The sequence below is a fragment of the Emydura macquarii genome, unplaced genomic scaffold (assembly GCF_026122565.2).
Source record: "Emydura macquarii macquarii isolate MOO-44397 ecotype Brisbane River unplaced genomic scaffold, CSIRO-AGI_Emac_v2 contig_1119, whole genome shotgun sequence".
Classification (NCBI taxonomy): Eukaryota; Metazoa; Chordata; order Testudines; family Chelidae; genus Emydura; species Emydura macquarii.
The window spans coordinates 3,460,406-3,476,281 of NW_027131256.1; the positions used below are offsets into that span (position 1 = coordinate 3,460,406).

A 15,876-nucleotide genomic window follows, 5' to 3' on the forward strand; every position below is an offset into this window, starting at 1 on the left:
TGGGATAGTGTATGCCCGCAGTCCCGCTTCACAGAGCACAGTTTAAAGGTGCCATTGACCCTCTCTGCTCCTGTTCAAAGGATCATTTATCACAATAACTGTGCATCACTGTCCTTTCACAAGAGTCCTGAGCTAGCTGGGATAAACTGGACAGCAGATCTTGGGAGTCAGCAGCTGTTGGGGACAGTATATCCGCTCACCTACCTATCTCTGGTCAGCCTCCCAGAAAAGTGGCATCTCACTCAATTGCCATTGGTGGACCAGAAATACAAGGAATGCCCTATAAACATTTGGATGGATTCCTTATGGTAGGGTTTATTATTAAGTTTGGGAATCCGGTTGAATGACATTATATAAAGATCATAGATGGATAAAGCCCACTATTCTCCTACTATAACGATAACTCACAGGAAAGTGGGTTACACATAGCCTACTCCTTTATACTCTCATATTCGGTAGTGGCTTGAGGTAACAGCGGGTAACACGGTTCCATTGCTAAAGCTTTAACAAACCTAGGATCTGATCCTGCAAATACTAAAGCTCACTGGGACGTTAGGAGCTGGAGTTAACACTAATGTTTGCAGGATTGGTTCCCCAGTTTCTAGCCAATGGTCCCTTGTATTCATCTTGCTGAAATATGTAAAACTCCTTTCCCTCAACTGACCACTATTTGCTTTGACAGCCATACGTATTGTGTCTCATGCACATTTCCATGCTATATTAGCCATTTTAATTGGCAGCAAGACAACTGTAAGACAGCCAACATTTTAGCAATATGCACTTCCTCAGTGAAGAAGGAAAAAGAATGGGAGTGCTAACCATAGGCTCTCTCTGACACAGGAACCAACCATGACTCCCAAATCCAAGGAAACACCAAGGAAAAATTCTGAAATGTATCCAAGGAAGAATGGGGTGATGAGACTGAAGGTGGATTTATGGTTTGATAGCAGTTGGAAGCCTTTCAAATAGCACAGCACAGGAAAAATAGCCTTAAACTAATCGTTTCCCTGAATTCAAGATATAAGAAACCATAGAACATGCAAACAATCCCAGCCGAGCAAGTACGAGATTGAAAAGACAACCTTAGCCAGAAGCATCATTTTATTGATTTCTTTTAAAAATGATGACAAATTTAACACGCTATTTTTAAAAAGGGTAAAATATCAAGATATTGAAAATAAAACCATAAAGGAGGCATCACAGGGCTAGTCAGTATAAAATAGCTTTACAGTTTAAATGCTCAGCAAATCTGTACCATTTGTGTGAATCAAACAGCACTTGATACAGCCTGTAAACACAAAATCCTTTTATCGCTTTGTTTTACCATAGCACTGGATAAGAAAACAGAACCATTTTAAAAAAAGTAACACTTTTAAATGTAAAGGTAACATTACAAATACAATATTGCTCTAGGCACCAGTAAAAATGTTTTTATTTGAAAAGATAGTGCCATGCTAAATATCCAAATTCAGAACTCTGCATCATTCCTTCTCAAATTATACAACCATTTGGTGTTCGTGAAATTAAAACTAGACAGGCTGGTTCCCTGGTGCTGCCTGGCTGACAGCCCAGTCTGTTGTGAACTCCGGCTGTAACATCGGGGCTTAGAGGGGGTAAGGCGAGGGGACAGGCAGTAACAGTATTCTTTGGGTAGGTCAGAGTACTCGATGGATTTCATTACACTGACAATGAGCCAAGACTTCCAAATTTGGGTGCTTCAAGCTACCTCTGACCTTGAGGTGCTGAGCACCCACAGCGTCCATTGAAACCAACAGGAACCATAAGCACACTCAGCACCTTTGAAAACCAAGCTATTTGTTAGATGCTTATCCTTAGATCTTGTATTTGAAAATTATGACAGATGGGTGTGGGGGGGTGGATGTGGAGGGTAGGACATGTGGAAGAGGGGAACAGACAAGGACAGGCAAGTCCTTTTCACAGAGGACCGAAGTCCCTGATCGCTAAAAACAGGAGGTTGAAAATCAGACAATCTTAGAAACGAGCATCACCCAGAGCTCTGTGCTTTCCTTTCCAGAGCTTGTCTCCCATTCTTCTCCCCATCAGAAAGCAGTCTCCCATTTACACCCTCAATTACAACTAACATCAACATCTGTGCTTCAGATTATTTTCCAACATGACTTGGCCAAAATACACAGTTGAGTCTGAACAAGCTGGGGTTACAAAACCCTGTTGAGAGGTTTCGCTAGAGACCTGTAAGAAGCCTGAGGTGGGGAAGGGGTAAGTATGATTTCTGCTCATAGGGTCGTTCGGAAATAAAAATCCCTGTGCACAGCAGTCACCTGCAATGGGTTAGCTACAATCTTGCTGTGCCTGGTACTACAGCCCAACCCTGCTCAGCCGCCACCACATCCACATGCAACTGCATCTACAGCCTGTCTTAGCACCCAACGCACAGAGCCTCGGTGTCACTTACACTCTTCTCCCCTGTAACACTGAGAAGCAAGGCTTGAGCGGACCACAGAGCACCCAAGTCCGCCGAGAGAAAGGAGCTGGACTGCTCAGAGTCTGTTCTTTGGCCTTCTGTAAAAGTCCACAGCCCAGGCGCATGGAGGCTGTTGGGCTAAAACAGCAGCATGTGAAAGCCACGCTTGGGTGAAGTTTCACCTTGCAAGCTTTCTTGCCTGGTTGAAAAAAAATCCACATGCTCCACCACCCACCTTCACGCTCTCCCTTTTCGGTGCACCCAGTTGGTTTTAACCCCCACTCAGGTGTGCAGGATGCCCGAGATCAGCAGTTTCTTTATCATTGGGCAGGTCTAAGCCCCTGCATGACAGACTGTGCAGGGAAGGGAGAGATGCAGGTCAGTCTTTTGTTTCACTAGTGAGTCTCTTGTTAAAATTCACCTTTAAAAGCTGCTGTGGAGGGAAAGGGTTAATCAAACATGTCCTCAAACATACGCTGCCCCATGGCTATATAAAACTCCTTCTCCTCTGGTGTCATCTGGGCCACCAGCTCAGGCCGCTGGCTCACTTGACTGTAAGAGAATGGACGTCCGGCCACCATGACGGTGGGGTCCTCTGCCACCACTTCAAACTCCTCCTCGTCCTCTTCATCCTCAAGCCCATAGAGCATAGCTGTGGCAGCAGGTAGGCGGGGTGGTGATTCCTCCTCCGATTCGCTGGTATCACTCTCTGAGTCGCTAGCATTGGCAGTGGCTAAGGGAGCAGCCCCTCCGACACCAGCTGCAGAGACCGAGGGGGTTTTCTTCTCATGGATAAGCAGGGCGCGCATCACCTCCTCGTTATCGTCCAGAGCCGTGCGGCCCTCTTCACGCTCCTGAAACGCATCCATATCTCGGCCACCTGCAAGAAAACATGACGGAATGGTGAACAAGTCGTCACACTGATACATGGTGCTGGCCATAAGGAGGGAGCATGATCCCGTGCTTAGGGCAGCCTGCTCCTGGGTGTCAGAACTCCTCAGTTCTAGTCCCAGCTCTGTCACTGACTGTATGGCCTGGGGCCAGGTGCTTCTCTTCTCCGCATCTTCCTCTCCCTAACCATCTTAAAGTTGAGAGAGTTATACTCACCCAGCGTACCTCACAGCAGGGGGAGGCTTAACGTGTGCTAACTGCCGTGGAAGGTCTATAGCCATAGTGGTTCCCACTTGTAAGAAAATGGCAAGCTTCTCTGTATCAGAGAATGCAGCAAGAACATGTCAATTCCAACCCCACTTATCTCTTATTCACTGCCAAGCAGTTGGTGCTCACCTCCGACTGACCCATAATGCCAGCCTCCATCATCTACTCGTTAATTGTCAAACGCGCCCCTTCGTGCTTTCTCCCAGGCTGCCCCAGACGCTTGGGAGGAGAGCCCCATAAACATCCACACAGCTACCTCATTATCCACCTTCAAATCCTCTTAAACTCTCCTTTGCTGTGATTCCTACAAAAACTTGACAACAGTTACGCTGCTGGTGTGCGGAGGCCAACCCCTACCTCCTATGCTGATTTGTATTCCCCTCTGTCTGTAGCCAGCTGTTGTCTCTTGTCTTATATTTAGGTTGTAAGCTCCCTGGGGCAGCAACTGTCATATTGTTCTGGGCATGTACAGCACCTAGCACAATGGGACCCTGTTGCTACCATCATACAAATACAGGTATTTGGAAGAAGACCCACAGAGAGAGGCATCAGAAGAAGAAGGCTTTGTTTTAGGAACCTTTGGACCCTGAACCAAAAGTGCAGGTCATTGGGGGGGGAGGGGGGAGAGGAGGTGTCATAACTACCCAGCTCTTGGCTTTACCTTCCCTAGCAGCACTCAGTGTTGTGCATTATTTCCTTATTATGGGGGATTTTTTGGTTCTTATACTTAACTCTCAATAGTTAACATGAACGGTCCCAAGAATGTTCTGATTTTTCCACTTTGGGACAGGTGCCCAAAGGTGGCTGAGAGCCAACCTTCTAGGAGAGCAAGCGATTTATCATCAGCAACCGGGCCCCTCCCTCCCTTTCTCCCTGAAGGTTTAGACCTTCAGAGCAGATTCACAGGGTAAAATTTAACATTTTGCTTCAATATGAAGAATAACCATTCTTTTCCCGGTTGTGGGGCTGCAGGAAAGCTCACTAGAAAAGAATCTGCAGGCTCTGAAGCTAGGCTTTGAAATACCAACATCGTGTGGCTAACGATGCCATAGTTCAGAAAGTCAGTTGCCCCGAAAAGGATTCAGACAAAGAACGGCAATTACAAGAAGTCTCAGTGCAGGGAAGGTGGCTACAGGAGGGCTGGCGTGTAGGACCAGGGATATCTGGCCAGCTACTTCCCCAAACACATCTCTGCACATACAGCAGTAGTGTTTGAAAGGAGATGATGTGGCAGGCAATGCAATGGATCCTGGGACATAATTCCCATTTTTTGGAGAAGGGCAGCTCAGGACTGGCCTGTTAGCAAGTGATCACTGTAGTCCCAGTAATACTGCGGCAGTATTTCCTTTAACACAGTACCCTTAAACTACGCCCGCCTTGGCTCTATGAAAACTTTTTGATCCTTGAGTAGAGAAAAGCAGGGGCAGTTTCCCTTTGAGGATTTTTTTTTTTTGTTAATAAACATAACATGTTTATCTTTTGGCCTTTAATTTAGATAAAATATGAACATATAAACAAAGAAGAGCATTTTGGAACCTTAAAATTGTACCTGTCATGCAGGAAGCAAAAGTTTATTACAGGAACTTGGTATTATACAATAAAATTCATCCTCCATGACAGGTACAATTTTAAAACCCCTTCACTACATATGCACACAATATGTGAAGACTGTATAAAAGGGCTGCTATTTTTCAAGCCGATCTCCTCTTTGTGGGCTGGACTCTCTTTCAGTCTGGGACTTGTTCTCTAGCTTCACTTCACCTGAAGGGGATTGCAGTGCCCCAGTTGAGAGACAGACAAGACAGACAGACACACATCGCAGTAGTGTCTTCTGTACTGTGAAAGGCCTGCAGTTTTGTTAAGTAATACTTGCTGTACGACAGCTGGAAGGGTTTGAGATTGTCTGGGTAAGCAGGTTGTCTGCAGTTCAAGGATTCAAAATAAAATTCTATTAAAAAGACGACTGAGCTTTTCTGTGTAAAGCTCTTATCAGATTCCTATACGTGGTGAGAGCACCGTGAGTCCACCAGCACTAGTAAAACTGCAGGCAGTCTGAAAAAATATAGAATAAGAATGGATTTTAAGAGCCTTATTTAAAAACAAGGGATAAAAACTAGGACAGATTCCCCATGGCAAACTTTTCCTACTGCACCGAAAGACTCTGCATGTGAACGATCACTTGAGTTGAGCTGACTGGATTCTGCCCTCACACATTAATGCCACTTGCTTTCCTTTTCCTGAGAGATAAAGCCTTAACCTTTAGTCCAGTTCTATCGATCCAGATTCCAATACCATGCCCAGCACCATAGTTCCCAATTGCCCCAGAGGTTGCTTTAAAAATGAAACATACGGGGGTGTTTCATCGTTCCCCGCAGGGAGGAGCAAACTGATGAGGTTTTCAGTCATCCCCAGGAGCTGGGAGTAGGTTGAAACTCAGTCCCACAAGAGAGGAAAGTCCTATCTTCTCCACTGGTACATCCCTCAACTGTTTGACAGTTTCCTGGTGGTTAGTGGAATGCTGCTATCAAAAGGTGCTTCATTGTCATGATGAGAGAGGGGGTGGGTCTCAAAAATTGAGGCCAGCCCCATGGAGGGCTTGGAGTATCAAGACAATCTTGAACTAGACTATTCAGTGTGAAGCTAGGGCAAAGATCGGAACACTAGGGAAATGTGGTCATGGTGAGCTGCTGCATCCTGTACCAGAGGAAGCTTTTCCAGGATGTATGGTTTAATTCCAATATATAATGAATTATAATAAGGAAGCCACAAGTTCATAAATGAATGGCTCACCATAGCAAAGTCTGGTGGTGGTGGTGGTGTGTGTGTGTGTGTGTCAATCTTCTGGGCAGCAAAAAAATGGAAGAAGGTATTTTTTGTAATTATGTCTCTTTGGGTAAACAACAACACTGAAGAGTGCAGGTTGGACCTGTGCGTTCTTCAGAGCTGGTGTTGTCATGCTTTGTTAGTAGGAGTCCCAGATGTTCCTGGCACATTTTTGCCTGGTATGAAAGAAAAGTCAGATTCACAGGTAGTGATCCTGACTGCTATTCGTGTTTCCACAACTAGGTATATAGGCCAAATTCTTGGAAGGAGGGGATTATGACTGCAATCTTGAGCTCAGTTTAATGTTTCTGATGTCCCAAGAAGTCTTTCTAGAGACTAGAAATTTTCTTTGTGAAAGAGCATGATAGAGTATAGCACTCCTCACAGAGAAGGACTAAGAGGTTAATCAGCAGTAGTAGCCATAATCACTTCAAGCTCTGATTTTGTCAAATCTCTGCCTGAAAAGGGTTAGTCCCCACTCTCCATCTCCCTAAAAAATCTCCTACAGTTCTGTTCCCCTCCTGGGGGATACTCTTCAGGAAAAGGAAGAACTTAGTTTTTTGGATTTAATTACAACGGAAGAATCAGGGAGATTCAATACTTCACTTTTTACCATGTCCTGTATGTCAGAAATTAGCACATTGCAGTAAGTTTTTAAGTATTTCTGTAACTTTAAAGAGGCAGGACTAGAAGAGGATTCTCTTCAGAATTTTTTTTTAAAAGTCTCTGCTGGTCGCCACTCTCACTGCATTTCATCCTTCTTTGTGCTGGGTTTTGTGCTTCTGAAAACAAACACTTTGCTTTTTGGATCTTGGTTCCATTTTGCTATTGTCTCTTTCCGAGACATTGCCTGTTTAATTTTGTGTTCCTCACAAAATTATGATATATTTCAGTTGATGCACCCTCTTAAAAATGTTTTGTCTAATCTTTAATTAGCTTTTAATGAAGCTTTTCAAAGCAGCGACTGTCTGTTATTCTGTTTGCATAATGCCCAGCACAATGGGCCCAAGATCCTGACTGTGGGTCATTTGGGGGTATGACAATAATACAAATAATAATAAAAGCAAAAACTAACAAAAAAGACTGGTGATGACTGCTAGTAATAGGAGGAAGCAATCACAAGCAACCCACTCTTGTGACTGATTCTCCTAATGTACTCTCTCCTCCTCTTCCCCACACCCTCAAGCTGTGGTTCCGATATATTGTTCTCCGCATACAACAGGGGTCTTGGAAATCAACCGACAACTGGTTACAGAAGGGGAGAGTGGATCCAAGAACATGATATATCCCCTAGTAGCCAATTTGGTCAGACTTATGCTCAGCAAACGTGCAATTTGAGTTTCATTTTCCATCCATGCCCAGTTGGTAGCTTTCCAGAAGAAGCTGAAAATCTTTCATCCAAAACCAAACAATTCATAATAGGGCAAAACATCTGTCACTGAAGCTCCAGGAAAAGCTAACAAACAATTAACATTTTTTAAACACAATCACACCACTGTGGGCAGCCCAACTTTACCAACATGGATTTAAATGCTGTGCCTAGAAAATCTTGCTCTCTTGAACCTTCCTGGCTTCCAAAGGCTTTACATGGCAGACAAAAGATGTAACAACACAGCAGGTAAATGCTAGGATGCTGGGAGCAGCAGCGGTACATAGAAAGGAGCAAAAATGTTCTCCCCACTCTAAGAACAGCCCGTGAATTATGCAGCACTTCTCCCCTTTTCGCTTTCTTACCATCTTTGATCTCGTCTGGGTCATAAGCCCCCTGCACTGTGCTTTCCCGCAGCCAAATTGGCCTCTCTCTGGCTGGCTTCCCTTCGTTTGTTGGCCGATTAAGATCCTCCTGGTCTTCCATGTTGATGACGACGTTTTGGGTGTACAAATCCTCGTAAGACGGTCCTTTTGTAGTCCATGCTTCCCGGTGTGGTCCACCTGCTAAGCCAGCTGCCCCTGCAGCAGCAGCAGCAGCACGTTCCTTGCTATGTAAAAGTCAAAGGGATTGAAAAAAAGAAGATACCATTCAGAATTAGTCCTTTCCTGTCCAGGGGTATAACAGAATATTCCTGTTGAGATTTTCAAAAGAGCCATGGGGATTTTGCCACATACCTCCTATTAAAATTAATGATCTCCCATGATATGCTTGGAGAATCTCAGCCCCTATTTCTTAACTGTGTTGCCAAAAATTTCTAGACCAACTGTTTGACTGAGGAATGTAGGGATCAAAATACTAGATGATCTACACTACACACTATGATTTCTAGGAGAGATATTAGCAAGAAGGTTGTTAAGCTCTGTGAATGTGTTTATGTAGGAATAACAGCCAACGTGGTTATATACCTAAACACTCTGAAAGGAAAGTCACATTGATACACAACATGGCCCTTACCAGTAGCTAGTTGGAAAAGTCATTATTTGCTGTTAGACCACAGTCATGTATTAAATAAATTAAAGCACCAAGGTCTAACCAGGTGGGTTGACAGGACTGGAGCCTCGCAATGCTCAGATGTGGGGATTCTTATAGTGCTTATGAGCAATTTGACAAATTCACCTCAGAAAACGAAGTTCAAATCCCAACTCTGATCACAAATGATAATGAACTTGCAGAAATTACCTGGTAAATTCTATGGCGTGTGTTAGCAAGGAGGTCAGACTAGATTATTTTAGTCAGGGGAGTGACGGGAGGACTGGGGGGTGGCTTACAGGTCAGCAACTGAGTGGTGCAATGGCAGAGATTTGGTGGGAGGCTGCTGTGCTAGCACGGAGTAGCATGAGTTGGGGTTGGGGCTGGAGGTCAGGATTGATGGCTACAGGGCAGAACTGGGTGAGCGCCCAGAGCCGGACTAGCAGGGAGCTGCTCATCAGTATTTAGCATCAGCTTATTTTCTGAATTGATCCGCAGCCAAATCATTCCCATCCAGGTTCATTATCTGGGCCAGGAAACGGCACTTCTTGGATTTGATTAAAAGAGAAGACAGATCTGAATGTCCTCTGCCATGGATGGCAATGAACCCAAAATACCTCCACTATCTGGTCTTGTGCTCTTATATGCACATCGAGGAGGTAAGGGCACCGAAAGAGCTTTGCCCTCTTCTACTTGAGGGAACCCTAGAGTGAATGAACTGCTAAGCTAATATCACTCAAAAGAAGCAACAGATCCAATGGAGAATGAACCCACCCACCCTTACCAGACCTCGCAAGCATTTTGAACACCTTATATAGTAAATGATATCAAAGGCTGCTGACAGATAACAACTATGCATGGGCGCCATCCTCCCTTTGTACTGGGCATGATCAACCAAGGATACTCATGTTGTCTCTGTACCATCCCCAGGCTTGAAGCTATACTGATCCAGGTGAACCCCCAGGAGTTCTGACATGATCTTCTCAATAGTGTTCCCCAAAGGAGCAAAGTTTGAGAAAGGTGGTAATTGGAGAGTTCGCAGCTATCACGTTTGTTTATTCAGTAAGGGCTTACCCACTGCTTGTTAGCCTAAATCTATTCTATTTTGATATTTAAACGTGGGTCCTGGGAAATTGCATACATGTCACCATTTTATTTGCTGAGATAGAAAGTAACTGTGCATGCAGATCTCTGCCAGGAGCAAGAAATATTTAACCTTTCAACAGCCAGGTAGGTTTTCCAGGAACTACTAACCACACGCACACAATATTTTTGAATGTTTACATTGTATACACATACACACATAATCAATCATTTGTGTTTCTTTCCCACAGTCAGCCTGATCAGGCGATCTTAACTTGAATTTCTGAGCAAGAGGGAGAGACTATTTTATGCGTGCGGATCATGTCTGCAACTTCAGGAACTACTCAGAGATCATCTCTCAAATACTGGTACTTTTCAGTTTTCAAAGGAAGGCATGTGTTCTATGAAAAGCACCACTCTCCTTCCCCCACAATAAAAATCAGCAACCTTAGAGTTTCTCTGACAATTTTATGAAATCCACTTTCCTACAATACACAATGCAAAAAAGCCTCCCTTACCAGGGCTGCAGCAGTGACATTTCAGTGTTTGGCAGTGTCAAGGATTGTGTTGTAACCCCTGTGGACAGAGGTCCCAATATGTCAATTCAAAGCCTCCTTTTTCCCCATGAAATTTCATTTAGTTGTGATATACTTACCCAATGATGTCACGGGCAATTTTTTTAAAGTAAGGATCATTAAATAAAAGATTCCTATCCCTGTAAAGGAGATTAAACCAGCTCCTGCAATGTGGTTAATTCTCAGGGAGTAATGAGTGATTTTAGCTCAGGATGCCTTAGGATGACTAAAGCCAAGAGGGTTTATGTCTACAAGTTGACCCCTGTTAAGGTTAATGACTAAGTAAATGGCTCATTTTCTTCCTTGTTTGTACAACAGTATCATCAATTATGCTGTTAGCAGCAACAGGTGGCCCTTTGAGACTATGGGACTGGGATTTACCTGCCTCTACAAAGAAGCAGTGCCTTTTTGTTCAGCGTTCCTGCGATGGAGTAATAGATTAAACACCACTGAACAGAGACAGAGGACCAGATGCTTAGCTGCACCAGAGCAGCGCTTGGAACAGAGTTGAAGGGAGGGAGCAACACCTATAACAAACTTTCCTGCTCTCTTGATTCTAGGGCTGGTTTGTCCCTTGGCGCATGCTGGGGATGTTCTGAACTTGCCTGGTTGCAACAGTTGCCAGGAGCCATTCTGCAGCTGGGATTGTTGGGGATGAGGCAGTAGCATGACTCGCTACATTGGCTCTATACTGTCTGTGTGTCACCTTACATTGAAATTCTCCCAGCATAACTGGTTAAATTGGCTTTAAGGTGGCACAAAGCATCCTTAACAGGACTAGGATACGGCCGAAAGAGACTAATAGGCAGACCTCAGATTGTAAGTATTTAAATCAAACACAAGTTTTGCATCTCAACTGTTTACAGAAACTAAAGAAAAGGCAAGTATAGGAAAAACTGAGGCTCTAGAGTCCAACAGATATGTACGGTAATTTAAGCACATATCTGCGATTTGCATCAATGGGAATTAGGTAAATCTCTCATGTATTAGCTCCTGACATGAACTATTGTTACCATGCTATTGTTTTTAACAGCCTCCACTAAAAGATATATGGACTCACGGCCTTCAACAGTATAACTGCAAAAAGTAGTTCATTCAGGAAGTCTAGAATATTATTAGGTCCTGGTATTTTAACCAAGAAAATGTGGAGGGGAGATTAAATTCAACCCATCTGGAAAGCCACTGGGACTGGTTTAGGAAAAGCAGACTCTTACTATGAAACTTATACGGGACAAATTCATGCTTAGTAGGGCTTTACAAAATATATCACTGAAGACTGTCTAGAAAAATCTAAGTAAATGACTTGAGCAGTTTTGCAATGAAGCTGCAGGATTGTTAGACAATTTCCAGTGTGGACAGTGAGTGCTAAAGCTCTCCAGAAGACATGTGGAACTATTTGCTTCTGTGTGATCAGGAAAGGCAAGAAATTCAGAAGATTTTTTTTCTTTGGTAGCTTCAAATGTCAATTTTACCAATGATTCCAGTATCTCAAGACTTGGTAAAATGGAGTAAATAAATAACCCAGAGGTGTGCGTGTGGAGTGGAGAGATGGGGGAAAGAAGGTATTTTTTAAAAATTTCACTGCAGCACTTTTATGCAATTAGCTGCTTTGAATTAATAAGGATTAATAAATAATTGAATTACTCTATGTGCTGAAGCTAGTTGTGTTCATGTAACTTTTTAAAAAGCTGCCCATTTATTTTGTAAGTCCTTGCACAGAGTAATTAATCATTTACAATGTTTGGGTGGTTTTTTTTTTAAAGTATTTAAGAGCCAGATAAGTGGGTGTTGTTCTTATTTAACATTATTCATAGGATTGCACCAGGCCTTTGCTGTGTTAATTTCCCAGTCACAGAAATGAAGTAGCTATGTGGAGGACTGAGAAAGGATTTCTCTCATTTGAGGTGGTTATCCCAAATGTACTAGTCAAACTACAGAAACTGGTTTTAAAGCAAAGTCTAATGACTAAGCCATAGGGCTAGGAATAAAGGCACCAAAAATTCTATTCCCGTATCTGACAGCGTGGTTTTGGCAAGTCAGTGACCCCTCTTTATGTATCTTAGTTTCTTCACCGGTAAGATGGCAAACATTAGTTAATTCATATCTGAGATCCTTGGCTATAAGGGACTAGAAACAGGCAAAGCATTTTGCTATTAAGTTACTTAGGTACTCTCTCGCATCGAGTATGAAAAATTCCCTCTCTCAAGGTGTGTGTGTGTGTGTGTGTGTGTGTGTGTGTGTGTGTGTGTGTGTGTGTGTGTGTGTGTGTGTGTGTGTGTGTGTGTGTGTGTGTGTGTGTGTGTGTGTGTGTGTGTGTGTGTGTGTGTGTGTGTGTGTGAGAGAGAGAGAGAGAGAGAGAGAGAGAGAGCGCGCGCCCCCATTAAAAAAAAGGAAGCCGAAAAATCCACAGCATTATTTTTGGTGGGGGCGGTTTCTCCAGATTTCACCAAAGCTGACAAAACTGACAGCTCACTGCATCTCTCTCTGTTATTTAAACTTTATCTGTTTGTGAATAGTTAGAAATCTTCTGAAAGATGCAGTTTGGTTTCCTAAGGTAGGAAAATATTAATTTTAGAGTTCTTGACTCTAACAAATTTTTCCCCATAAAGAAGAGGTGTGTATCAAATGGAAGGAGATAAGAATAAAAAAAGGTACTCAAATCATTTTTTTGAATGAGAGTTTTGTTATAAGTGGGTTTCAAAATGCAAAGTGTGGAAGGCAGCTAGTTTAGAGTTTCAAAACCTTTACAGAAGCAAAAGAAGATGAAAGAAAAGTGTTTGCAATGGAAAGAAGACAGTAAAATAGCAGGGGGTGGCCAAAGTGTGTCCTGGAGACCATATACTGCTCACAAAGCTCTGTAAAGCGGCCAGAGCTTTTCTCTAAAGTTAACGATGGTCTTGGAAAACCAGGTGATGTCAGCTTCTTATACCTTAGTATGAATCCGCAGCCTCCTGTGGGCCAAACATCCTTATTAAAAGGCAAGGGCAGCTTCTGTCTGCTTTGTTACATGAGAAATGGTTGCAGCCCTGGTCCCCTGGCAATTGTAGGCTGTAAATCTCTTGAGGCAAAGATTATTTATCAGTGTCTTGCACTGTTGATGCTGAACAAACAAGTTATCAAGATTTGGGCAAGGATATGATTAAGGCAGGCAAATATGCAAAAGGAAAGCAGAGTGGTTGAAGAGGACTTTGTGACCATTCCCACCTCTGTTTCAGTGCAGGAATCTCTGTAGGTTCTGGCTCAAGGATTTCATAGGCCAAGTTAACATCCTCCGTCTCCCGTAGCAGTGCGTAGATGGGCTCAATCTGCTCATTAAACCTTGCCACAAGAGTCCGTGCATCCTTTTTGGGCATCGCCGATTCATCCTCCTCCACTTCATTCTGACAGAACGTACAGCGGAAAGTTCCTAAACAGAAAAGAAGTTGCTAAGCACTAGGAAAAAGTCAAAAGGCCCATGTCTTTATGCAGCATTTAAATAGAAGTATTTTGCTGTTCTCTTAGCTTGAAACTAAATAGCATTTTTCCTTTGGACAACTCTCTCCCCACATATAATGTAACTAATTATTATTGTAACCCAGCTAACGTGAAACTTTAGATGCCATCCAGTGATGCCCAAAACTGGATAGAGTTTCTTCTTCTGCAAAGCCCTAAAGGATGGCAATTTACACCAGTCAGACATATCCTAGCACTACATACTCTTTTCCAAGCCACACGTTTTTAATGGCACTACAGTGTCAGTTTCAAGAGGTATTTTGGGGTGTTCAAATGTCTCCCATTTTAGGAGCTTGCAGTGTCTGAAGGATTTGCCTTCATCCCTCTCTAAAATAATCTTGGGAGGAGGCAGGGACCACTCAGTTTCATGCCATACAGCTACTGAAAACAGTGTTTTCTATGCTTGCAGATGCATTCTATTAAAAGTAAAACCCACACCCTCTCCTTTTCAGTTGCTAGTAATTTTCTCCTAAAATTTCTTTGAGTCAGACATTTTCCATGCTTGGTCTCCACAAAAAGGCAATTTTTCTTTTTTTTAAATCTGCTCTGTTAGTGTCGAATTACTTGACTATAAAGAAAAAAAGAAAAAAACCTGGTCTCCTGGTCATTCCAATTAGAAATTTTGTGTATGCATAACTCAAAGAATGATCAGTTTACTCTAATTTAGCTTGTTTTACAGTTCATCACGATCTAAGAATCAAGCCAAGTAAAACGGAAATTGGTTTGGTAGCACTGAAGTTAAGATTTTTATTATTATTATTATTTTTTTTTTTTTAAGAACTTCTGCACTGGAGGATTTTCTGTTCCATTTCACTTGTCAAACTGTGGCTCAGAATTTTTGGGAAGCACATGCACAGTAGGACTTTACTATACAGTTCAATATTAGAGGTGCTAGAAAACGTATTAGTTCACGCTACACCAGCAGAGATGTTTAGGAAATTCAGGTCATGCCAAATCCTAGATGGAGAAAGTGGTGTTGCTTACCTAGAAGACTAAATTGAGGGCTGAGAGCAGAGACCTTTGCGTGTCTCTTCACACCTCTACCACTAACTGGTTGCATTATTTTGCCCTTGGATGTTAAACATTTAGTGTAGCCTCACAATGCCCTACGAAGAAGGTAAATATTATTCCTTGTTACAAACAAGGAGCCTGATGCTCTGAGAAGGGAAGTGACTTGCCCAATGTCATGTGGAAAGTCAGTGTCAGAATCAGCATTTGAAGCCACCTTCTCACTCCTAGTCCCTTGCCAATCCACTTGATTAAAGCATCTTGTAGGCAAGTAACTTCCCCTTGTTCTGTTTCCCAATCTGTGAACTGGGGATAATAGTTACCTGCTTATCTCATTGCATTATTGTCCTCAGGGTCCCCTTGCTTCATGAAAAGCTTGCACTCTATTTAATAGCAGTCTCATTTGTTGACTTGGCAAGGTGTGTAGTGAAGTCAATTCATCACACAATGAACATGCGTACCAATGGCTAGATCACTGACACCATGTGCAAACTCAGCCTATGGGTCTGCTTGGTAGGTACGCTTGCGCAGGGCAGGGGTCAGAATATCCAACAGATGCCACACTGCACTGGAAGTTTCCTAAAGTCATGACTGAAAACTGTTGTAGATCACCCACTGGGTTATAGAAGCAAATGATGGGGACATTGTGGTGCAGGAAAGAAAGAGGGGCTGGCTTGCCCAGAGGCATGATGGTAGAGTGGATTAGACAGCATGGAGAGTCAGGACTTCTGGGGTCTTATCTTGCTTCCAACATAGATTTTCTGCATGAACTTGGGGCTAGTCACTTTCTCTCTCTGTACTTCTGATTCCCGAACTGTAAAATGAGTATGATTCTTACCTACCTCCTTCACAAGTGGTTACAAGGATTAATTAGTGCTCTGAAAATGTAAGAC

General features: G+C 43.0%; 1 protein-coding gene across 2 annotated transcripts in view; it reads right to left on the minus strand.

The window, feature by feature from the left end:
- Positions 1–1,088: 1,088 nt before the first annotated feature.
- Positions 1,089–15,876, minus strand: part of GTF2E1 (general transcription factor IIE subunit 1) — an 81,365-nt gene continuing 66,577 nt past the window's right edge. For both annotated transcript variants that reach the window (XM_067545993.1, XM_067545992.1), the window contains 3 exons: positions 13,688–13,889; positions 8,159–8,403; positions 1,089–3,323 (listed from right to left, as the gene is read on the minus strand). In XM_067545993.1, coding sequence (XP_067402094.1) covers positions 2,893–3,323; positions 8,159–8,403; positions 13,688–13,889 — 878 coding nt within the window. In that variant the 3' untranslated portion in view covers positions 1,089–2,892. The remainder of the gene's footprint in view (positions 3,324–8,158; positions 8,404–13,687; positions 13,890–15,876) is intronic.